We start from the raw sequence: 25,023 nt of genomic DNA on the forward strand, positions 1-25,023 counted from the left end.
TTGGGTAATATTTTAATTGATAATGTTGTTTGTTTTTCAGCTGTGCTGTCTTTGCTGTCCTTTTTTTGTTCTTTTGATTGATTTGTAATTTTCTTTTGGTTAGTCCGTCCAGCCGTAAAGGCGGTTATTGATTGAGAGCGAGTTGTGTAAGGGCGGACTAACCTCCCTCCTTTGTTTTTTGTTTAATCGTTTGTGCCACTTCCCTTTGTCTCCCAGATTGCAGGCCATACATGGCGCTGATTCCCAGCTAGGCTGAGACCTGAATTGTTTGCAGTGCGTTTCACGATTGCAGTGTCGCTAAGCGGGGTGTGACGGGTTGCAGTGTAATTATATTCGCACAGTGTGGTAAGTCTCATGTGCAGCTGGGATATCAGCAGGATGTGTTGTAAGTCCTGTCTGGAGATAATGGGGCATTTGTATGTTTAATTAATGTAATAAATAAATCAATTATCAATTTATTTCTTTGTCCCGTTCACTCCTACCTTGTCCTCGGTTACATTTATATATATATCTATATATATATATATAGATATATATATAGATATAGATATAGATATAGATATATAGATATAGATATATATATATATATAGATATAGATATATATAGATATAGATATAGATATATATATAGATATATATATATATATATATATATAGATATATATATATATAGATATATATATATATGAGAGTTTGTGTATTAATAAAAAAACAATAGACATGAATTCGATTGTGTAATTTAAGTGATCTAGGTAGCTCTGTTTTGGAAGTTCCGTTAATGCTAGAAATGTGTTTTAGAGTTTCTAAGTGCTTTCGAATTTGTACGTGTTTCGTCTCTAGGGGCCCCTATAAATATTTATATATAAAGAAAACCACATTTTTTTTTACATTACTAATTCCTTTTGTGCATATTTTTATGTTGTTGTTGATAATTAATTAATTAAAGCAACAAAACAACCTGAAGAGCCGGTTCTCTAAAAAGAGCCGGAAATCCCATCACTAATGTCCGCTACTTTGGAACGCTTGGGTCGCACTGCCCACCACAGTTTCAAACTGGTCATGTGACTGCATGGCCACATCTGATTGGTAAAACAGTTACCGGAAACTCCATCGGGGGAATATTCTCTAATGTGTTAACCTAATTATCTTTTTTTTAAAAAGTAACAAGTCCAATTTTGCAAATGTAGCGGAGTAAAAGTACCGTTTCTTCTTCACAAATGTACTCAAATAAAAGTAAGAAGTATCGTGCAAAAAAGGTACTTTAAAAGTACATTTTTTTCCAAAAACTTAAGTAAATGTAACTTGTTACTACTCACCTCTACACTTAACCTTTGTTTCCATATGCTGGGAACTTCCTGTTGTTCCAAGGAGGACTGGAAAATGTGTGAAAACCTCCCAGTCAGTTCCTCACAGCACACTTCAATCATTTCCCTCCCACAGCATCAGGACCAGGGCTTTTTCTCTCTTTGGTCCCACTAAGAGATTTCCACACAAACACCTCATCAGTGTGACTCTCAGAGCTACCAGCCCTTTGCTACAATCACAAAGCTCTTCATTGAAATCAATGATATCAAAGCTGGAATCCAATGAGTCCAAGTCTTCTGCTGATTCAGCATCACATTCATCTTTGCTCCTTGTTCTGCATTCCCACCATGGACTTCATTCCTTTCCAAGTCAGCCTTGAGTGTCCTTTATTCAGCTCATCCTCTGCTTTACTTTTACACCTGATTTTAGCTGCTTTATCTCTCTTTCAACAAGTTTCTGTGCCTCAATCTTTTTCTTCTCTCCCTCATAACAAGACAGCTTCTTCTGCCTGAGAACATGTTGGAGTGATTTACTAATCCAGGGCTGCTTATTGGGGAAAATACTTCCTGTTTTCAAAGTAATCCCCATTTTTCCCAGAAAGAAATGTAAGCAGAAACAGATGATCTAAGTGAGAACATGAGCCTTTAGAAAGTCCCAGTGGGTGCAGTCAAAGCAGTCCCTCAGTCCCAGTATAGAGTCTTTGGTCCAGACTGGAACCACTGTGTGCCCAGTTTGAGCTCTCTTCAGTCCTGTGACCTGACAGACCCAGAGGGGCCATCACATCACATGTAGAAGCTCCCCTAATGGAGCCACAACACATGTCCAATACTTAGTCTGTCTTGTTGGACCAACTGGAAGAAATGATTCAAGGACTTAGTCACAGAACAGAGATTCAAATCTCCAAAATCCAACTGGCTGCATCAGGACATATAGTCTGAAACTCTGCACAGTTTCCTGTTTGAAGCTGCTTCCTGTTGGCTTCAGCTGTTTGGAGTTTCCATTTTCTAAACTTCTACATTCTGAACCTTCTTCAGCTCTGAACAGATGATGAAACACTGAATGATTTCAAGCTCACACTTTGTCTAATAAACTTACATCTTTCATTCTTTTTACAGATTTTGGGGCTGTGGTTTTTCAGAGATCAGCTGTGATTATCTAGCAGCAGCACTGAAGTCCAACCCCTCCCATCTGAGAGAGCTGCACTTGGACTGTAATGACCTGAAAGATTCAGGAGTGAAGCATCTGTGTGGTTTTCTGGAGAGTCCACGATGCCAACTAGATCTCCTGTCGTAAGTCATTATTTAGTTGTGCAGAGATGAATATGATGTGCTTTAAAGACAGCAGTACAATGCAAAACATACAAGCCCTAAATTAAAAACTGGCTTGAAATGCCAATAAAAACAGAATGCAGTAATCTGCAATATTTCCAGTGTCTCAAATATTTTACTCCTGATAGAACAGGGGGTCGGGATTTGTGTGATTTCAGATCAGTAATAGTACTATTAATAGTAATAGTAGTACTAAAGCAGTATGTCAGTGAAAAACAACTAAATTCAGTTGAACTGAAAAGATACCAAACAAGGCAAGGGGAAAAAAAATAAAATGAAACAATTTGAGGGTGAAATACAAACGTAAACTCAACAGGAGTCAAAAATGGCTGTTGTATTTCAAATCAAATCAAATAATTTATTTATATAGCACTTTTCACAGGATAAAAACCACAAAGTGCTTCACAGTAATATAAAAGAGAAATACATAAAATACATTAATAATCAAACATACAGCACAAATCTAATTAAAAGCCAATCTAAATAAATGAGTCTTAAGCTGCTTTTTAAAAGAATAAATACTATCAAGGCAACGTAAAGATGGAGGGAGAGCATTCCACAACCTGGGGGCCACCGCTCTAAAAGATCTATCACCTCTGGTCTTAAAATGAGTTCATGGGACTACCAGCAGCCTTTGATTAGAAGATCTCGGGCTGTGAGAGGGAGTGTGGGATTCTAAAAGATCAGAAATGTAGGCAGGGGCATCACAATTCAAAGCTTTAAAAGTCAGTACCAAGATTTTAAAATGAATTCTAAAATGAACTGGAAGCCAGTGTAATCAACGTAACACTGGTGTAATGTGCTCTCTTTTTCGTGTCTTGGTTAAAAGCCTTGCAGCAGCATTCTGGACTAACTGGAGACAGTCAAGATTCCTTTTGCTCAAACAAAGAAAAAGGCTGTTACAATAATCTAAGCAAGATCAAATAAAAGCATGAATAACCATTTCTAACTCAGATTTAGACAACAAAGTTCGCAATTTGGAGATGTTTCTTAGCTGAAAAAGGCAATTCCTAATCAACTGGCGAGAGTGTTGTTCTAGGGACATGGCAGAATCAAAGATCACACCAAGGTATCTGAGGCTCAGGTGAACAGATGAGCCAAGAGAACCAAGATGCTGTTTGATTAGAGATATCTGGTTGTCGGGGGCAATAATTAATGTTTCTGACTTCTCAGAGTTCAACTGTAAGTAGTTGTCACCAAGCCACTGTTCAATGGAAGCTAAACAATTAATTAAAGAGGACAGTTTATGGATTTCCATCGGCTTAAAAGAGCAATAGAGCTGAATATCATCAGCATAGAAGTGATAAGACACCTCAGGGAACTGCCTAATTATAAGTCCTAGAGGTAACATGTACAAAAGAAAAAGAATAGGACCCAGAACTGAACCCTGCGGTACCCCACATGTCAGATCCTTAGAATGTGACATAAACCGATTCGCAAAAACACTAAAAGATCTGTTGGAGAGGTACGACTGAAACCACTCCAGAGCCAGACCGGACACACCGACTATGTCCCGGAGCCTGTTAATCAGGATGGTAAGGTCAGTGGTGTCAAAGGCAGATGTCAAGTCCAACAAAACCATGACTGAGGATGCTCCGGAGTCAGCTGACATAATAATGTCACTAGAGACTTTAAGTAATGCGGTTTCTGTTGAGTGCCTTTTACGGAAACCTGACTGAAATTTGTCATAAATTTCATGTTTTTCTAAAAAAGTGGTAAGTTGATCTGCAACTACTTTTTCCAGAATTTTTGATAATAATGGAAGCTTAGAGATAGGCCTATAATTCTTAAGCTGAGTTGGATCCAAACTGCTCTTTTTTAATATGGGCTTAACAACAGCATGCTTACAGAACCTAGGAACCACACCTGTTAAAAGAGAGGCATTGCATATCTCTACAATAGAGGGGCCAATGACAGAGAGAGCATTTTTGAAAAGCCCAGCAGGTAGAATGTCATTTGCACAAGTGGTAATTTTCATTTTATCCAGCAGGAGTGAAAGGTCATGTATGGTCATTGGGTTAAACGCTGACAGTAAATGAGGGGGAGGTGGCCCAGAGACACAAACAGATGATATTGGAGAACCAATGCTCATACGGACATGATCAACTTTATCCACAAAGAAATTCAGAAACTCATCACTCTCAGATATAGAGGTCACAGGTACTCGGTGGACCACGGTGGAAACAATAGAGTTTATGGAGTCAAACAGTACCTTGGAATTTCTCTTGCTTGATGAGATTAACTGACAAAAATATCCTGATCTGGCTGTTTTTATGGTTTCATGTAAGGAAACCCAAAGTTCCCTAAGGTGGAGTCTGTGAACTTCGAGTTTAGTTGATTTCAAAAGGCGTTCTACTTTTCTACAGATTCTTTTGACCTTCTTTACGTCATCATTTATCCATGGATGAGCTCTTTTTGAGGCAGCAATGACAGATTTCATAGGTGCCACTGAATTTAAAATCTCCAAGCAATGAATGTTGAAACACTGTGTAGCAACATCAGCATCAGTGCAGCCACTGATCACATGAGGGTCCAACATATTAGAAAACTTCAAAGCAACATCCGGATTTATGAACCGCTTATGGAACATGAGATAGGAAGGTGGTGTGTACAGAGGGAAGCTAAGACTAAAAGTAACACAGGAATGGTCACTCACTTGTATGTCCTTAACACAGACATTAGTTATGTCTAAGCCAAGGGAAAACACAAGGTCCAAGGTGTGGCCTTTAACATGGGTGGGTCCAGAGACATGCTGAATAAAATTAAAAGAGTCTGTAATGGATAGAAAGTCAGAGGCCATGCTACAGCTAAGATCATCCACGTGGAGGTTGAAATCCCCAATCATTAAGACTTTCTCCAGTTTAATAATGGAAGATAAAAAGTCCGTAAAATCTTGAATAAAAACACCAGCGGGGCCGGGAGGGCGGTAAATTAAATCACGATAAAATATATCTGAAGAACCAACCTTAAGAAGTTGTGACTTAAAGGAAGGGAAAAACTCAAAGTCCATAGTCCTGCAAGCGAAACTGTCTCGGTGAACAGTGACCAGACCACCACCACGACGGTCCAAACGCGGAGTCCCGATGAAGCGACAGCCGACCGGGCAGAGCTCATTAAGGTGGATAAATTCATTCTCCTGCTGCCAAGATTCCTTGAGAAACATGAAGTCCAGACTATTACTGCTAAAAAAGTCTTTCAGTACAAATGATTTGTTGGCTATGGAGCGAGCGTTTAGGAGAGCGATCCGAAGCGGAGGTGACAGGCTGACGTCATCAACAGCTGATTGATGGGGAATTGACAGCAGACACCTGGAAAGAGGACGTAGTCTCCCGGTACCCTTAGCTGTGGAACTGTGGTCTTGTAGAATGAAAGGCCAAGGTGAAAACATCCCGCATCTCCAGACAAGACGCCGATCCAGGTAATCGTTCTGTTCGCCCGTGATGAAACCGGTAACCGATCGGCCTTATCCGTGTCCTGGAGGGGAACCGGTACCAAATACCGTAGACGTTCTTTACCATGGAGCGGAGGAAATCCCCTCTGTCGGGCGCGTTTCCTTTTAGCCTGGACACCAGACCTACAGCCCCTTCTAGACGATCTCCTTAACCTTGTTTTTGCTCCTGGGTTTGGAGTTAAGAACAGCAAAAATAGAAAAAAAAGACAAAAATTCCACTCGCCATTTACTTATTTAAGTATTTTTTGCCTATTAAAATCATTGAACTGAAGACTGATTCCACGCACTTATATAAAAACAAATTAAGGTGCAATATGGACATTATGGACCATTATTCTATTTATCCCTTTTGTATTCTCTGTATTTATAAATGTGTATATTTGGCATATTTCTGCTCACATTCTGTAACTTCTGTCGGTGCTACTGGAAACTGAATTTCGCGGAGGAACCCACCCGAGGGATAAATAAAGTTTCAGCTAATCTAATGTAATCTATAGGGCAGTGCAGGGCTTTGTATCTACCACTCCGCTGTGACATAACGAGCGGTCACGGTGACGTGACTTTCCGTTGCCCTGGAGCTCCACCCATTTGTAGTTAGAGCAACAGAAGATGCCTGGGACAGTTCAGCCATAACTTTAAACTTCTCCTGCTCATACATGCTTGGAAGGATCTTGTCACTGAAGTGGACGCGCAACGAGATATCATAGCGTGGCTCAAGCACGTTCATCACAGTTTAAACCCCTTGTTTTGCACAACAGACGACGGCCTCCTGTCTGCAGCTAAACACCCCATTAGCTTTTAGCTTTAGCCCGGTCGGACTGGGCAGCAAAGGGCTGCTTAAATGCCGCAAACTCCTCTGCTCCGCTACTTGGACCGCTAGCGCTGACCATAACTACCGCTTGACAGACTGACCGCGCGCACCATATGCATGCTTTTTTTTTTCTTTTTCGAATCTTCGGATCACGTGCGTACCGAACCGTGGAGAGGGATCGGTTCGGATTTCGGATCAACCGTGATCCGTTGCACCACTAAACTAAAGTGTTTAATTATTGCAGGCTACAGGCAATAATTAAGTTATAGATTATAATGTTACACGGGCATTTTGCCATAAGGTCACTCTCCAAAAGAGTGACCTTTGACCTTTAGATGCAGATGAACTGCTGAGTCTTGTCCTGTGGAGGTGGCTCTTCTATGTTGTGCCATGTGTTTATGAAGTGGCTGTTTGGTCTCTCCGATGTCTGGGCATTCCTCGCTGCACTGTACAGCATACACCACATTGTTAAGTCTGTGTTTTGGAGTTTTGTCTTTCAGGTGAACCAGTTTCTGTCTGAGTGTGTTGCTGGGTCTGAAGTACCTAAAGGTCAAAGGTCACTCTTTCGAGGATGCCAATGTTCACATTTTAGACAGAGAGGACAGATGGTTTGAAAGAGGGGTGAAAGAAGCCATCTATGTCCACTGTGAGTGACCATCTTTGAACAGAGGCGGTGGTTTACGACACCAACTGTCTGCCATCTATAATCCAGTTTTGAGATCCCTCCCCAGACGCCTTAATGCCCACTCACATCCTGGGCCATCTGACCTCAGGAAATCACATGACAAGGTGGGGCCAGGTTTCACAATGAGCTCACCCGAAACTCTGGCTGATTAGGTCCCACACCCGCTTTCACACCTTGGCTCATGTGATTAGAGGATCATCAGGGGGTCCTTTGTCCCTCTTTGGGGGGATACTCCCACTGGGTTTAAATCTGGGACTCTCCACCATTTGACCCTTAGAACTGAAGAAGCTTCTCGGATGAGAGGTGAAACATCTTCAAGCAACTTAAAGAAGTCCAGATGCTTTTCTTTGCAAACTCCTTCAAGAGAGACAGAGATTAATAACATATGATTCAACAGAGAGGTCTATTAACATATAGTGAGTGAAGAAGAAACACTACTTCATGGGAATCCCCCAGCAGCTTATCGCAGCATAACTAGTGGAGGATTCAGGGTCACCTGATTATAACAGTCGCAATTGTGTGGTGTCTCTTTAAGACAACCTAAGTTAATGTTTAATGATGTCACACGTATGCGCCCCTGACTTCTGTAGAGCGTGGGGAAAAAAATCCATGCTTGCACATGGATGTATGGACTGAGATGGACCTCATATCTTCACCTCCCTGACTCAAAGTAACCTTATAGGTTGTATGAACACTACTCACTTAATGTATCATAAGACCGCAGCCGTTCCACCGGGCCTTGTAAGGTTGGTGTTTATTAAAGGACAAGCACTGTGGAATTCCCAGTACCAGTGTGGTTGTGAGTTTTTGACTGTCCTCCTGAGTGTTTCTGCAGCCTCCTCTCAACCACTGAATACAACCCAGGTCACCTGGTCCAGCCCTAACTTTATGCTTTAGCAAAAAGGAAAGTTTGAAGCCTAATCTTGAAAGTAGAGATAGTGTCTGTCTCCTGAATCCAAACTGGAAGCTGGTTCCACAGAAGAGGGGCCTGAAAACTGAAGGCTCTCCCTCCCATTCTACTTTTAAATACTCTAGGAACAACAAGTAGGCCTGCAGAGCGAGAGCAAAGTGCTCTAATGTTTATTTAATTTTTTAATTAATTTATTTTTTGTAGCAAGTCTAAGTCGTGGTTGTGGTACTGAAGCATCTAGCTAGCCATACGTAAGATGAGCAAGCATAAAGGGAGCAATATTTTTTTAAGTGTAATTTGAAATGCAGCATTTTTATCAACTCAGCAAACATCAGCAAACACACAAACACGCAGTTGGTCAAAGAATCATCCACTCATTATAATTTTGCACCCGTAAACACAGGAGGGGTGGTAGGATCACTGTGATATATAAAAACATTTTTAACTCATTTTTAACAGTCTACTCTGTGACTTTTGGCCTACATTCTAACTCACAAGGGCGTTTTCCTACTCTGGGCTCTATAAAACAATATAAACAGAAAATAAGCATTAGTAATATTTATATCGTAACATGTTACAACAATGAAGTCAAATCAGCCAGACAATCCTACATCTCTCAGCTGGTCAACAATAAACAGTCAAATTCTGCTTTTCTATTTTCATCCTTTGATAAACTGTTTAATCCTTCAAAAATCACTGACTGAATTTCTTTCAACAAATAAGTGTGATGAATTAGCTTTTTTTTTTATATTTATCATCTGGTGGGGGAAGGAGCCTGAGTTATTGAATGAGGTTGAGAGGTACCTGCTAGATATGGCTCTGGAACCAGTCTCCTGGAGAGGGGCTGGACTCTGTCTCAGTCTGGAGTTGCCCTTGGTGAGAGGCGGTGAGCTGGGGTGGGTATCCTAGTATCCTCTTGGCTTGCTGCCTGTACGTTGGGGTTTCTCTTGGTGAACCAGAGGGTTTGTTCCTTGCGCCTTCCAGTTGGGGAACAGGTCCTGACTGTCATCTGTGCTTATGCGCCGAGTGGTTCTTCAGAGTACCCAGCCTTCCTAGAGTCCCTGGGCAGGGTGCTCTGTCAGGGGACTTTTGTTGTCCTACTGGGAGACTTTAATTCTCACGTGGGTAATGACAGCGAGACCTGGAGGGGGGCGATTGGGAGGAACGGCCTCCCGGATCTGAACCTGAGCAGTGTTTTGTTGGTGGACTTCTGTGCAAACCACAGTTTGCCCATAACAAACACCATGTGTGAACATGAGATTGTCCATAAGTGGACGTGGCACCAGGATGCTCTAGGCTGCAGGTCGATGATCCATTTTGTAATCATATCACCAGACCTGCAGCCATATGTTCTGAACGCTTACGTAAAGAGAGGGGCTGAGCTGTCAACTGATCAACACCTGGTGGTGAGTTGGATCAGGTGGCGGAGAGGATGCTGAACAGACCTGGCGCCCCTAAATTTATAGCGAGGGTGCGCTGGGAACAGCATTCGGAGGGAGACTGAGAACATTCAAATGGTGGACACCAAATGAAGAAATGAGCCACCAGGCTGAAGAAGGGGTCCTATAGGGCTTGGTCTGCTTTTGATGGATGATGTGGTTCTGTTGGCTTCATCGGATGATGGCCTTCAACTCTCAATGGTTTGCAGTTGAGTGTGAAATGGTGGGAATTAGAATGAGCACCTCCAAATCTGAGGCCATAGTCCTCAGCTGGAAAAGGGTGGAGTGCTCACTCCGGGTCAGGGAAAAGTTCCTGCTCCAAGTGGAGGAGTTTAAGTATCTCGGGATCTTGTGCACGAGTGACGGGAGAAGGGAGCTGGAGATCGACAGACGGATCGGTGCTGTGGCTGCAGTGATGCGGCCGCTGTACTGGTCCATCGTGGTGAAGAGTGTAAAAGCTAAACATTAAATTTAACAGTTGATCTACGTCCCTGCCCTCACAGATGGTAACGAGCTGTGGGTAGTGACCGAAAGAACGAGATTGCGGATACAAGTGTCGGAAATGTGCTTCCTCCAGATGGTGGCTGGCCTCTCCCTTAGAGATGGGGTGAGAAGTTTGGCCATCCGGGAGGGGCGCTAAAGGAGACAGTTGGCAGACACAGGACATGCTGGAGAGGTTGTATCTCTGGCTTATCTCCTGGATTTTAATTGAATTTTATTTTTTAATTAAGAACTTTAGAGCCGCAGAAATAAAGATAAAATCAAGGGTCAGTCCTCAGTCTGGTTGAACCTTTACATGCTCCTACTTGGTACTGACATTAAGAATCATGACACATCCTAACAGTTCTAATTCTCACTTTCCTTTGATTTTTTTAAAATCAAAGAGACAAGACAGAAATACTTGTTGGTCCAAAAACTCTGAGACAGAAAATCTGTTCATTTTTCCCAACCACTTCTCTGAAACACAGTTCAGGAACTGTTCCCTTATAAATTCCCTTATGAAGTGAGACAAACAGAGTAACAAGCTCTGGTGCCCACCCGCCGGTGCATTGGTGGTTCTGGAACTGGGTGCTCAGGTGTGTACTGGCTCACTCCTCACACACAGGCAAGGTGTGGACCCCTGGCTCTGTCGGGCCTTTGTGGGGGGTGGGGGGTCCTTGAGTCTCTAGGCCTCGTGTGTTTTGTGTAATGAAACTGCTATATAAATAAACTGTCATTGTCCTTTATTCAGCTCATCCTCTGCTTTACTTTTACACCTGATTTTAGCTGCTTATCTCTCTTTCAACAAGTTTCTGTGCCTCAATCTTTTTCTTCTCTCCCTCATAACAAGACAGATTCTTCTGCCTGAGAACATGTTGGAGTGATTTACTAATCCAGGGCTACTTATTGGGGGAAATACTTCCTGTTTTCAAAGTAATCCCCATTTTTCCCAGAAAGAAATGTAAGTAGAAATCGCTGATCTAAGTGAGAACATGAGCCTTTAAAAAGTCCCAGTGGGTGCAGTCAAAGCAGTCCCTCAGTTCCAGTATAGAGTCTTTGGTCCAGACTGGAACCACTGTGTGCCCAGTTTGAGCTCTCTTCAGTGCTGTGACCTGACAGACCCAGAGGGGCCATCACATCACATGTAGAAGCTCCCCTAATGGAGCCACAACACATGTCCAATACTTAGTCTGTCTTGTTGGACCAACTGGAAGAAATGATTCAAGGACTTAGTCACAGAACAGAGATTCAAATCTCCAAAATCCAACTGGCTGCATCAGGACATATAGTCTGAAACTCTGCACAGTTTCCTGTTTGAAGCTGCTTCCTGTTGGCTTCAGCTGTTTGGAGTTTCCATTTTCTAAACTTCTACATTCTGAACCTTCTTCAGCCCTGAACAGATGATGAAACACTGAATGATTTCAAGCTCACACTTTGTCTAATAAACTTACATCTTTCATTCTTTACACAGATTGGGGAGCTGTGGTTTGTCAAAGATCAGCTGTGATTATCTGGCAGCAGCACTGAAGTCCAACCCCTCCCATCTGAGATTGCTGAACCTGTGGGGAAACAACCTGCTTGATCCAGATGTGAAGCAGCTGTCTGATCTTCAGCAGAGTCCAGACTACAGACTGGAGACTCTGCTGTAAGTAGAGTGATGGAGTGAGTGGGTGGTGCTGTCAGCAGTATTGTACTAAACACAGTCAGTAGGAAACAAAGATCCAGTGTTTCCAGTGAAGCTGTGAGAGGAGAATGGTGACAGGCTTGGACACAACCACAGGCAACCAATCAGATGAGTTAGAAGCTGATTGCGATCATGTGTTTGAGCTGATGTGATGATGTCTGTCACGTTCGTGTCTACAGGAAATAAAGCTGGATTATTTCTGACAGTGTTACAAGATGTATAGGTCCTAATGCATCAACTGTAGAAACATTAAAACAAGCTGATCTCTTTTATTCACTCATCTAAACAGCTGATCAGTCTCATTGTTGTCACAGCACTGAGATCAGCCTGACTGAAGCATTCAATGCAGTGGCTGTCATTTACAGGGTTTGTATGGGTGCTTGAAATCCTTGTAAAAGTGCTTGAATGTCAGATGTAGTGCTTAAAACTGCTTGAAACTTTAACTGTATTTTATTCACTACAAATAACTATCTGATTGAATAGTTTTCTTATTAGATAGAGAAATAAAATTACACCGATGAGTGTTTGCTGGAAATTTTCAAATACAAATCACGGATAAGACGAGGACCAAATCTACCTGAAAAGTCTGCAAAAAGTATTTGCACCTCTTGACAATGGGGGAGTTTATATAAGACCTAGTAAATAATTTGAGTATGTGTAAGTAACACAATCTAATGTAAAAATTATAATATTTTTGCTAGCTCTCAAACTCGTGGGATAAATGGTTGAAATGTCTGAGTCTGATGCAGTACAGCAGCGCTAGTACAGTAGTATGGAATAAGCTGTGAACTTAGCTAACATTACTTAGCAGTAATGAGTTACTTCCCTCGAGTGAAAGCTTTAACCGTTAGCCCCATACATAACTAGCCAACTTAAGGCTTTCTGATTAAAAGCTAAAAGTGAAGTTGTCGCCGAGTAAACAGAAAACTTTATATTTTTGTCTTTTTAAGTATTAACCTGGTGGCTTTGGCAACACCTTTGGGGGAAATAATGATAACATGACTGATCCATATGGGCACAAAGAATAGACACTTTTGTGTTCTATTGAAGTTCCCCGGCTTTCATTCAAAATGTGTTTATTGTGAGCACCGACACATTAAACCACTTAAACATTACATTCAACATTATAAATGTTCTTTAAGCTCACACTGAGGCCTGTGAGACACCATCAGCCACTGAGACAGTAGACAAATATGTGTTTTTGTATATGAATATTTCATACTTTCAGGCTGCCTGTTTATTTAAGGGACATGAACTAAATACATTAGAATTAATATCATAGATGATACATTAAATAGATTTTAGGTAGATGCTTGTGCATTCTTAAAGTCTTATATGTTGACCTGAGCCTGTCATCTGTTCAAGCCTCTCAGTGCTGTTCTCTGTCTGACTGTACATGATGTTTTTATGTTATTAGCACAAACACTTTAAACACTTCAAGCTGTAAGCTAATGATAGTTATATAAGAACAGATGCTGCTGGTGCGATAAGCTGTACGTTTTACGTCCAACGGATGCATGATCTGATTAGTCGACTAATCCCAAAAATAATCGGTGAATAGTCGACTATCAAAATAATAATTTGTGGCAGCCCTATTCTTTATGTTTAAAAACTTCAGCAACAAATGAAGTGACCTCTTCATTCTTCATGTTGCCATGTTTCTCTAGAGCTTCCTGACTCTGTTTCATCTCTCTCTCTCTGTTTCACTTCAGTGAATTTGATTCTTCTCTTGCAGGTTTTGGATGCAGGCTGTCAGTCTGATACTTTCCTTTAACACTTTAAATGCTGCCTCTGGCTTTAGAGGTCTAGTTTCAAAATAATCGTTTGTGGCAGCCCTAGTGTTCAGTGATATGTGTTGTGTGTCTGTGTAGAAAACAGAGGTGAGCATTCTTGCTAAAGATCCGATCATCTTGCACAATGACAACCGTATTGATACACAATTCTCTAATCCTTTTTTTTTGGTAAAGTGCTGGAAAAAACTTGAAAATGGACCTTGTAAGTGCTTAAAAAGTGCTTGAATTTGACCCTGAAAAATGTGTATGAACCCTCTATTTAACTGAACCACGAGGAACCAAATGGTCTTTTTGCAGAAGAGTCTCTGGAAACACTCGTTTGTCTCCTCTGCTCTTCCTTCTTCTCTCTGCAGGGTGAAGGGTAAGCCTGGGTAAACACGACGGTGTGTGTGCTGAGAGAGGAGCAGCTGTGTCCTGATGATCCAGAGAGGTTGAAGCAGCAGCAGCTTGTGTGTAGAGATGCTCTGACTGGGCCATGTTACTGGGAGGTGGAGAGGAGAGCTTCATCCAGCAGTGACTGACAGTGTCCATCTGGATCTGACAGAGGATCATCAGTGGATCTGCTCTGCTGCTGCTGCTCTGTCCTTCTACAGTCTCTGTCTGACATTGAAAATATGTTACTTCGGTTTTTCATGTATTTCGTGACAAAGTGGTTAGACATGAACTCATTTACCACTTGTCCCTTAACCATATTGATGGTTTATTTCCTTGTTATTTTACAGTCAGCCATAATGCTGTAATTTAGACATTGCTGGTGTAACTTCTCTTAACACACACTATCCCGCGTTTTGTTTGTGGTAGCAGTAGTTATATCCTTTACATCCATGCATGTTTTTTAAAGCCAACATTACTAACCAGAAGGTCATCTGAATTATGTTTCTTTATGTTGTGTGTGAATGTGTGTGTGAATGTGTGGATGACTGAGTAGAGTGTAAAGCGCTTTGGGGTCCTTAGGACCAAGTAAAGCGCTTTACAAATACATTATAATACAAATACAAGCCATTTACCATTTGTTTTGGTTACACTTACTAGTGATGGCCCGCTTGAAGCTGACGCTCCGGAGCGTGTGTCGAAAAAAACAACACACTGGTTCAGAAGCACTGTGTCGAGGCTTGCTTCGTTTGGCAAAAGTCACGTGACCAGTGACGTCCGAAGCTTCATTACGCACGTAACTGCTTCGGTACCTGATTCAAATGGAAGGAAGTGAATCATTTGCGGGATTTGTGGAGTGTTTTGATGGTGACAGATAGCGAACCACTGATCATTCTACTGAGAGATTTGGTTCTGTTATGTGGGAGTATTTTGAGTTGATTTTGGTCGGTGAGTTTTCCAGCTTTGTGTTCTGGGTGTTTGCTTTTGTTTTGTGCGTGTTTATTTTATCTGAAAACGGGAAAAACTTAAAATGTAAAAAATCTGCTTTTCATAATATAAATATCATTGAATAACTTCCATTTGACTCGTAACATTTAATGTTATACAAAGAAATATTTTATTTAAAAAAAACAATCTTAAAATGTTAGTCTACAAAATGTGCAGCAATTTAATTTATTTATTCTCTTTAGCTGATAGTTTGTGGAGCCATAACTGCATCTCTACCAGTTTCTCTGCACTCTGGCCTCATCTGTGCCATGTGAAGGGATTTTCCTTAAGGCAGGAGAAATTATCTCCACGAAAAGGAACAGGTTCGGCCATCGGACAGTGAAACTAATTTTCTTCTTAAATGAAAATGAACAAGGGTTTCCTTAAATGCCTCATGTTTTTAATTTGCAAGTTCATAAGCATTTTCCCTTTCCATTTCACAATCAATTCTACCCCCAGGTCAAAAATATGTATATGAAAAAAAAATGCCCCTAATATAATATTATTTATAAATATACCCGTCTAGAGATTAAATGCATAAGTACCAAAAAATACGCGTTCAAAGCAACACAACAGCAGCCCATTATCAGCCAGAATTCCGCTCTGTAGAGTGAGCAATCATTATGAAGCAGTTGGTTTTATTTTGTGGATTCAAGCTGCTCTTCATATTTTTGGCCACCAGATGTCAACAGAGAGGACTGTGTTGAAAAGCTTCGAGTAATGAACCGTTTTTCAATACAAGCTTCAATGCTTCAGAAAGCTTCATTTGGCCATCACTAACACTTACCATGGTGTCCATGTTGTTTATTCAGGTCCTATATTTAAGACAGGTATATGGGAAGGACTGCCCAGTACTTCCTGTTTATATAGGGTCATGAGGTCAATGATTGCATCATTGGGTGTAACCAAATGGAGGGTTTTTCATTTTGTATAGTATTGTTTATTTTCTTTAAAGTAGCCCTTTGAATTGTATTGTATGCAGTATTTTACTTTACAAACCATTTAGCTGAGTAAATGAGTTTGTCAGTTTCATGCATGATCTTATTCCTGTTCTTTGTTTAGAATTGTATTGTTTGGTTTGACCCATTTGTTTCAATGGTAGAGACTAACGAGGTCAGGTGTGGGCAAAGTCCTGTATAAAGCAAGTGCCTGATTGAATATTTTATGGTTAAATGGAGATGCCAGCAATAAAGTATGCTTAAAAGAAGTTCAATCGTCTGCTAATGCTATTTACTTATCACTAGTGATGGCCAAATGAAGCTTTCTGAAGCACTGAAGCTTGTATTGAAAAACGGTTCATTACTCGAAGCTTTTCAACACAGTCCTCTCTGATGACATCTGGTGGCCAAAAATATGAAGAGCAGCTTGAATCCATAAAATAAAACCAACTGCTTCATTATGATTGCCCACTCTACAGAGTGGAGTTCTGTCTGATGTTGGGCTGCTGTTGTGTTGCTTTGAACGTGTATTTTTTGGTGTTAAAAAATGTGGTTTATTTGTTTCATAAATAATTTTGACCAGTAAACCTTCCTTGTTTAAACATGCACCATGGTGTGGTCTTTCTTTGCTTGTGACCTTTTCGTGGAGCTAATTTCTCCTGCATTAAGGAAAATCCCTTCACATGGCAGAGAAGTGCAGGGAAACTGGTAGAGATGCAGTTATACATTCTAACTGGGCCCCACAAACTATCAGCTAAAGGGAATAAATAAATTAAATTGCTGCACATTTTGTAGACTAACATTTTAAGATTATTTTGAAAATAAAATATATATTTTTATAATATTAAATATTACGAGTCAAATGGAAGTTTTTCTAAAGTTATTTAATGATATTTATATTATGTAAAGCAGATTTTTGACATTTTAAGTTTTTCCTGTTTTCAGATAAAATAAACACGCTGTTACGACTGGGATCGTAATCATATGTAAATTTGAGTGTGCAGGTGCTCCTCCGTGGTTGGTGCATCCAGGGTGGATGGCTCGCACCGATTGGCTGAGGACCGGGAGGCAGCGGATAAGAAGATACCGCCAGGGACAGCCAGGTCATTCATCCTCCGCCCAACAGAGCCGGCAGACCGTTCACTGTGTTACTATGTTGATTTGATGTAAGAGCATGTAGGGGTGGACCGCCGTTTTGTTTGATTAGTTTTCTCCTGTTTTTGTTAGGTAGGGAGGAAAGTACTTGTCGTTTGGTTTGGTTCTTTTGAATAGGTAAGTTATATACTCCTGAGATAGGCTACCTTTTTGTTTGTTGTTTTGGCCTTGGGTTCACCCTGAAGTTATAATTTGCTCCCTTCCTTTGTTTAAATGCACTTATTGTAAATAAATCAGTCACAAAGTATTAAGTGTGTGACGTGCTGCTTGGGGTTGGACGGGGATGGATCACCCTTTATGTTGTGGTCTGACCGCGCCTAGACGGGCCATAACACACGCACAAAACAAAAGCAAACAGCCAGATCACAAAGCTGGAAAACCCACCTGACTGACCAAAATCAACTCCAAATACTCCCACACAACAGAACCTCCTCTCTTCCTCACTGGCTCCATATCAGTGGTTGATGATCAGTGAGCAGTGGTTTGCTATCTGTCACCATCGAAACACTCCACAAATCCCGCAAATGATTCACTTCCTTATAAACCAGTGAATCAGACACCGAAGCAGTTACGTAAATGAAGCTTCGGATGTCACTGATCATGTGACTCTGGCCAAACGAATCAAGCTTCGACACAGTGCTTCTGAAGCAGTGTGTTGATTTATTTGACAGCGTCAGCTTCAAGCGAGCCATCACTACTTATCACCTTCCTTGCTGCTTATGCTACGCCACATATTTACAGAACATTAAAATTATGATCAAAGATAACAGGATATGTGATTTGACCAATGTTGTGGCCACTGTCTTTTTTTCTGAATCTTTTGCCAAATAAATAAAAACAAAACTAACAAACAGAAACTGTCATGTCCTTCTTCACTACATCTATGGATCTTTTCTGTGGTCTTCCTCTTTTCCTCCTTTCTTGTAGCTTCATCTTCATCATTCTGTGTCCAGTATATCTGCACATGTCCAAAGCATCTGAGCCTCACCTCTCTAACTTTGTCCAAACCAGTAAAACCTGAGCTGTAATTGTGTCCATCCTGGTCACTCCCAGTAAAAATCTGCAGGTCTTCAGCTCGGCCTTTTGTCTTTTTGTCAGTGCCACCGTCTCCAAACCACAGATCATAGCAGGTCTCACTCTCGCTGTTATCCTTCTGTGAGAAAACACCCTTGACACTCGTCTCCACCCGCTCCACCCTGCCGGCATCTCCACCTCTCGTGCACTGTCTGTTGCTTTCAATGTGTAACAGTGAAGCTGCAAGGAGCAGAGGTAGTGAAGGTGGATGAGTTTACCTGGGGTCAAACTCTCATTCACACGTGTGTGTTCGGTCTTACTTCTAGTGATGTTCATTTTTCTTATCGCCAGAGCATACCTCCACCTTTCCAGGCTATGCTCCACCTGCTCCCTACTCTCACTACAGATCAGTGTCGTCTGCAAACATCAGAGTCCACAGTGAATGTGTTAAACAGTCTGAAGTCCACTGCCCTCTCTCTAAGACATCTCCATACTTCAGCAGGTATCTTATCCTTCTTACTCCTCAGGACATCCCAATCCACTAGTTTTCCTCCATCTGTCCTTTAAAGTCCTCGTTCCTGATTCTCAACACACTCTATTCCCTCATTAGTACATTTCCATCTCTGTCTTTAATCACCCTAACCTGCTGCACAACCTTTCCAGCTCCATCCATCCTTTTCTCCTTCTCCTGGGTCCATCCTCACCTACAGTTCACTGAGTTGTAACATTCGTTGTTCCTCTTCTTGGTTTCTAAAGTGATCCTACAGACTACAGTACCTCCCCTGACACCACCTAACCTGTTGCTTTTAGATTGAACCTTCTGCACAAGATCAAAAATACCTCTGTGCACTTTTTCCTCTTCTTTTTGGTTTTTACTGATGAGATGTGTTCAGGTCCAAAAGTGGTTCGGAAAATGAAGACTAACCATTTAAAAATCCAAATCTTTCAGCCTACTCACAACACTACTGTGGGCCACCCTCTGGGCATCCCTGGTCTGTAGAATTAATCAGATGAACCTCACCTTACCCTAAGAAAGAAGCTGTACTCTTTCTTATTGTCTTACATTCTTTCTGGATGCATATAATTTGTTGTAAAAACTGGAACAGGAAGCACAGATTTGTTTCTGATAATCACGTTCTTGCTAGTTTGAAGGTGAAGGATTGAGTTAATCTTAGATTTGAAGTTTCAAACCTAAAATAAATATGCAGTTTTGTTCTCACACTGCAGTTCTTCTCTGCCTGGACCTGATGAAGGGATCCTTTGCTTTCATACTATCAGCTTGATTCTGATTGTCATTTTCTTTTTAATTAATGACAAACTCTCAGAAGCTGATGAGAAACAGATGTGACAGATGTTCCAGCTCTTCATCTGCCCTCCTATTTTGGCTGATCATGTCTAGATTTGAGGTTCTTTCCTGTTTCACACTTAACTTCTCATTTAGCAGCATGGATATTTTTAGATGGAGCTTTATAAACTAAAAATGTTCTTTAAACTGATTTCATTGTGTGGTCGGTCCCATGCGACTGGGATGCAGTGAACTAGTGTAATTTATCTTTTTCCTCCTCAGTTAATTTTTACTATTACATTCAAAGTATTTCATTTACATAAGACTGAATTTATGTTGATTTAAAAGGGATTTTTCTTGTCTACTGTAAAACAGGTTTTTTTGTTCATGTCAGAATTATTCAAAGGTAAAGTACACTGTGTACATAGAAGTACTTTAGCAACACTAAGTATATTTCATGCTACTGATTGTGTCCACTTCAGGACTTTAGGCAATGATAAATATATTTCACACGCTGCTCAACTATGACACAATATTAGCTCTCAACATTTTTAAAAGCATTAAACATGCCACACGTCATTAACCAATCATATCTATTTTTTAATATTACACAATTACAAAAGACACTATCCAAACAATATTAAATTCATGTCAGTATAAAGACCTTTGAGAATCTTTGTGACCACAATAACAACAAGACGTCTCCATGTTCTGATTTAGTGTTACATGAATATTAGAGATGGTTATAATGCCTTCAGTTACTGGATGGATTAAAGCTTTTACAAACAGGATGACAGCATCAGTGTTAAAAGCTACAAGTCCCAGTTTCCTCCATCATGTACAAACTAATTAGCACACATCGGTGCTGCCAAGGATTTGGGTCCAGTGGAAAAAACAAATGACTTTTCTGTGTGGCCTGGCAGCAGATGAGTGATTTAGTACACACGTGTACAAAGGGACTGCCTGCAGCGATTACATGTTGGCTAACATAATACAAAGACATGATTTCCTGTTAGAAATGAATAAACTAACTAACAGCAGGAATGTGAGGCCGGTTATTTCATGTGGACGTCCTCTGAGTTTCATTTCCACCTGTCTCTGTTTTCTCTTTTCAAACCCAGACGTGACTTTTAACGGAGCCATCCTACCATCTTTTTCTAAGTACCAGTGAAGCAAACGTTACTGTATGGTGACAGATTTCCATAATAAAGGAAAAGGATGGCTGACTGTTTGTTAGGGACCTGTCTTTTCTCTCCATACCTGTCAGCAGCAGGATGTTGGGATGAGTCGGGTTGAATCTGGAACAGTTTTTAAAGCTTCTCCACATGTTTTCTTTTTATTGTTGCATCGGACAGTAAAATCTGAGCTCTTTAGGAAACCACAGTCCAAGTCTAACGACTGCATGTCCCATGAATCTCTGACAGAACACACAGACAGAGGGGAGGAGCTGTGAAAGTGAAAGTATGCAGCGTGTTAGCTGAGTCTGCCCGTGGATCCAGAGCGCAGAGGGAGATAAGGTGAGGTTGTTGTTTGTTTGGTTTTTTGTCTGTCCCATTTGGTTCTTTAGCTGTCAGAATAGCTGTCTGAAGACCAACAAGGATACCCAATGGCTTTACTTTGCCAAATGGATCATCACGGCCTTGCCGTATTGGTCCATTTGATCGACCTTTGTTGTTATTGTTTATTTTATTTTATTTTCAGTTGTTACAGACGGGACAGACATGACTGAGGGACAGGAAAGGGAGAAAGACAGATGAAGGAAAAGAAAAACAGAAGGGAAGAGGGACAGTGAGAAAGGGCACTTAAAAAGAGAAAGAAGAGAAAAAAAATCTCCTCGATCACCTGTTGAGAGAAAAAGAAGCAAAAACAAGTAAAACAAACAGAGCAACATACTAAACATACTAGAAGGGAAGACGAGGCCGGTGTCCCTCTGCAAAAATCTTCACCCCTTTGTTAGTCACAGCCAGCTTTATAGAAGCGGCTGCATCATAAAACCCCCATGGTGTGGTCCAAACTCTGTCTCTGTGTGTATGCACGAGCACGTGAGTGCCTGTGTGTGAGCGCATACCCACGTGTCTATGTGAGTGCACGTGAGTGAGTGTGCATGTGGATGTGTGAGTGTAACAGCTTAAGCACTGTGTGTGTGTGTGTCTCTGCGTACGTTACTCCCTGACAGTCATAAAACTCCCTCTCCCTTCCAGACCACAGTTATCAAGTTACAAATGTTGAGACCCCCACACAGGTATCCTCTGGGGAATTTCCACTCAGCATTAACTCCTCTTTGTCTTACTTTCACAGTTCAACTGGGGAGGGTCTCCTAAGATCTACTCCTAAGTTCATGACACAGTCAGGCCTTTATTTATATCCAGGGCAGTGTCAGTGTCTCATAATCCTATCTACCACGTTCCTAAACTCTAAAATAAGCTAAACATTCCTACACAGCGCACAATGTGCTTTGAAGTAACAGCCAATAAAGGTGTAGTTTATGTCTAGTGAACACCCGTGTGCACACCTGTGTGGATCAGTGCGCTTGTATTCAAAGGTTTCCCCATGTAATGGTCTGCTAGAGGGTGTGGAGGGCCCTAGCCCCGTCCCCCAGGGCATGAAGCAGGCATGGAGGAGATCCAGGCTCCAGACATCCAGAGGCCCCAGAGTGCGAGAGCCCAAGGAGGACCACCGGAGAGGCATCCGTGCCACCCTCTTGGGAAGAGCTGAGGAGAGCCCCAGACAGAGATAAGGTGAGTAATGACGTAGTAGCACTGCAATGACCCCTCACCGATGATAAAACATAGTCGCGGCTTTTTTGATGTTGTTTTTGCTTCGTACTTCCTTTAATGTAGTCTTCGTCACCTCAGTCGACACAAAAATATGTAAGAACAGCATTGAGTATTAAACCCGAGCAGGTCCAGTTCTTAATCAACACTGATAACATGACCGCAGCGATGTGGTGACGTCACAGTTCAAACGTGGAGGTGGAGTCTGTTTAAACACCGTGGAGAGCAAAGAGGCAGAGTCGTTACCGAGACGGTGAGCTCGGGTAGTAAAAGCAGCAATCCTTCATCAAAGCAAGTGATCAATGAACTCTGACTGAAGAAAAGAGAATGTTGTAGCTGCTCCATCCACTGTTTGTTTTACATCTAAATCAGCTGCCCCCAACCCCCACGAGAGTTGAGGCTGGGGTGTGAAATTTATGGCTTTCAGGGTTTTTATTGTTAATTCGGTTTCCCTGGGTCTTTTCCTGTGTGTTTTGAATAATACATGATAGATAGAATATCCCGAGATTAACACAATAGCACCAGAGGTGGAGCCAGACATTTGAAACACCCGGGGCTTAGCCCTAAAGGGTAGTATGCATCAAGACACAGGGACTAAACCCCAATTCAACCAGACCCAGAACTGATCCAGAATTAAAACAGGACTACAACAGTTCAAAATCAGGACTACTTAGGACTTAACCAAAACAGAACCAGAATCAAAACTAGATGATAGCAGCTTCAAGGAGACGAACTGAAAGATCCAAACCAGCGTTACAGCGGCCGAACATCCATGAAGACTGACGCTCTGGAAACTGGAGACCTCAGCCTGAACCTGACCAACCTCCACCTGTCTGACAGCGCCACCTACACCTGCTCCGTCACATCATTTAGACTGAGAGATGTCCCACTGCAGGTCAAAGGTCAACAATAAACCAAAACCCTGCTGTAGACGATCACAATCACTCAAACTGAACTTTTAATATTGTCACAATAAGCATGCTTGCTTAACCATTTTAAATCTAAGCATAATCTTTAATTCATTACATTCAGTCAAAGGTCACCTGACAATTTGTGTCTCTCCACAGAACCATTTCCATCCTGGGCCACAGCTCTGCTGGTTCTCCTGGTTCTGCTGGTTCTCCTGGTTCTGCTGGTTCTGCGTGTTCTCCTGGTTCTGCTGGTTCTCCTGGTTCTCCGTGTTCTCCTGGTTCTCCTGGCTCTTCTGGTTCTCCTGGTTCTCCTGGTCCTCCTGGTTCTCCTGGTTCTGCTGGTTCTCCTGGTTCTTGTTCTCATCGTCTCTGGAGGTCTTTTATTTCATTTCCGGCACTATGTTAAGTCAGTTGAGTGTCTCCTACTACACTACCCATAATGCCGATGGTTAGCAGGTAGGGGTGGGTTTTGATTAGTGATTGAAATCGATTCTAGCTTGGATAACGTCATATTGATTCATTAAAATCCTGAATCGATGTTTAAATATAAATGTATTTTAGCTGAAACACCTGAATCTCAGGTTAAAGCTCCCACAGTTCCAACAACCATTAAACAGCTAAAACAGTAACTGAGAGCAGGAACATGGATTCTGCACAAAGACGCATCAGATTCAGTTTCCATCTAAAAGTCTCTGTTTGCTGCATTATTGGCGTGTTGTTACCCACCAGTCTACCGTTGTTGACAGCGCTGTCGGCCGCTGGGTTTGTTGTTGTTTTTGACTTAGTCTCATTTCTGCTGTTCAAAACTGAACAAACTTTGTAAAATGATGCAAAATTGCAAAACTCTCAGCTGTGTCTGTAATAGTGATGGGATTTCCGGCTCTTTTTAGAGAACCGGCTCTTTCGGCTCGGCTCACTAAAAAGAGCCGGCTCTTTCGGCTCCGAACCGGCTCTTCAGGTTGTTTTGTTGCTTTAATTAATTTATTATTACAATAATATAAAATTATGCACAAAAGGAATTACTAATGTAAAAAAAGTGGTTGTATTTATATATGTTTATATATAAATATATACAGTGGCCCCTAGAGACACGTACAAACTCCAAAAAGCACGTACAAACTCTAAAACACATTTCTAGCGTTAACTGAACTTCCAAAACAGAGCTACTTAGATCACTTACATTACACAATTGAAAGCATATGTATATTGTTTGTGTATTTATACACAAGCACTCATATATATTCAAATAATTTAAAGAAAAAGTTCATTTACCTCTTACTACCACACACCGGTCGTTGGTACTTGCTGGCTTGTGTAGCCTCTAGGTAACAAAAGCTCAACACTGCGCCTAGCATCCTGGAGCACTTCTGTTGTCTTTTGTACATGTTTTGGAGTTTTTACGTGCTTCTGAGGCTACGTCCACACGTACACGGGTATTTTTGAAAACAGAGATTTTCCGTTTTCGTTTTAAAAAAATAATCCCGTCCACATGTAAATGCAGAAATGAAGGAAAACGCTGCTAGGAGCATGCCAAAGCAACAGGTGCTGATATATTCCTAAACATGTAGAAATGTTGGCCAACCAGAAGTCTAGAAGCCTCGGTGGGAAACAAAGATGGGGCGTAGAAGCAGAACCGAGTTGTATGTGTGGAGGGACAGTAACTGTGTGTGTATATGTAAGCATTTAAACACTGCAGAGAGG

General features: G+C 41.4%; 2 protein-coding genes across 3 annotated transcripts in view; one reads left to right on the forward strand and one right to left on the reverse strand.

Annotated features, from left to right (window-relative positions):
• LOC134624407 (NACHT, LRR and PYD domains-containing protein 3-like) overlaps window positions 1-15,317 on the forward strand; it is a 45,127-nt gene extending 29,810 nt beyond the window's left edge. For both annotated transcript variants that reach the window (XM_063469392.1, XM_063469391.1), the window contains exons 8-10: window positions 2,421-2,594; window positions 11,881-12,054; window positions 14,240-15,317. In XM_063469392.1, the coding sequence (XP_063325462.1) occupies window positions 2,421-2,594; window positions 11,881-12,054; window positions 14,240-14,261 (370 nt within the window). In that variant the 3' untranslated portion in view covers window positions 14,262-15,317. The remainder of the gene's footprint in view (window positions 1-2,420; window positions 2,595-11,880; window positions 12,055-14,239) is intronic.
• The window catches only part of LOC134622284 (NACHT, LRR and PYD domains-containing protein 12-like), a 1,346,881-nt gene that overhangs the window by 69,444 nt on the left and 1,252,414 nt on the right, over window positions 1-25,023 (reverse strand). The window lies entirely within an intron of this gene.

The sequence above is a fragment of the Pelmatolapia mariae genome, linkage group LG3_W (assembly GCF_036321145.2).
Source record: "Pelmatolapia mariae isolate MD_Pm_ZW linkage group LG3_W, Pm_UMD_F_2, whole genome shotgun sequence".
Classification (NCBI taxonomy): Eukaryota; Metazoa; Chordata; class Actinopteri; order Cichliformes; family Cichlidae; genus Pelmatolapia; species Pelmatolapia mariae.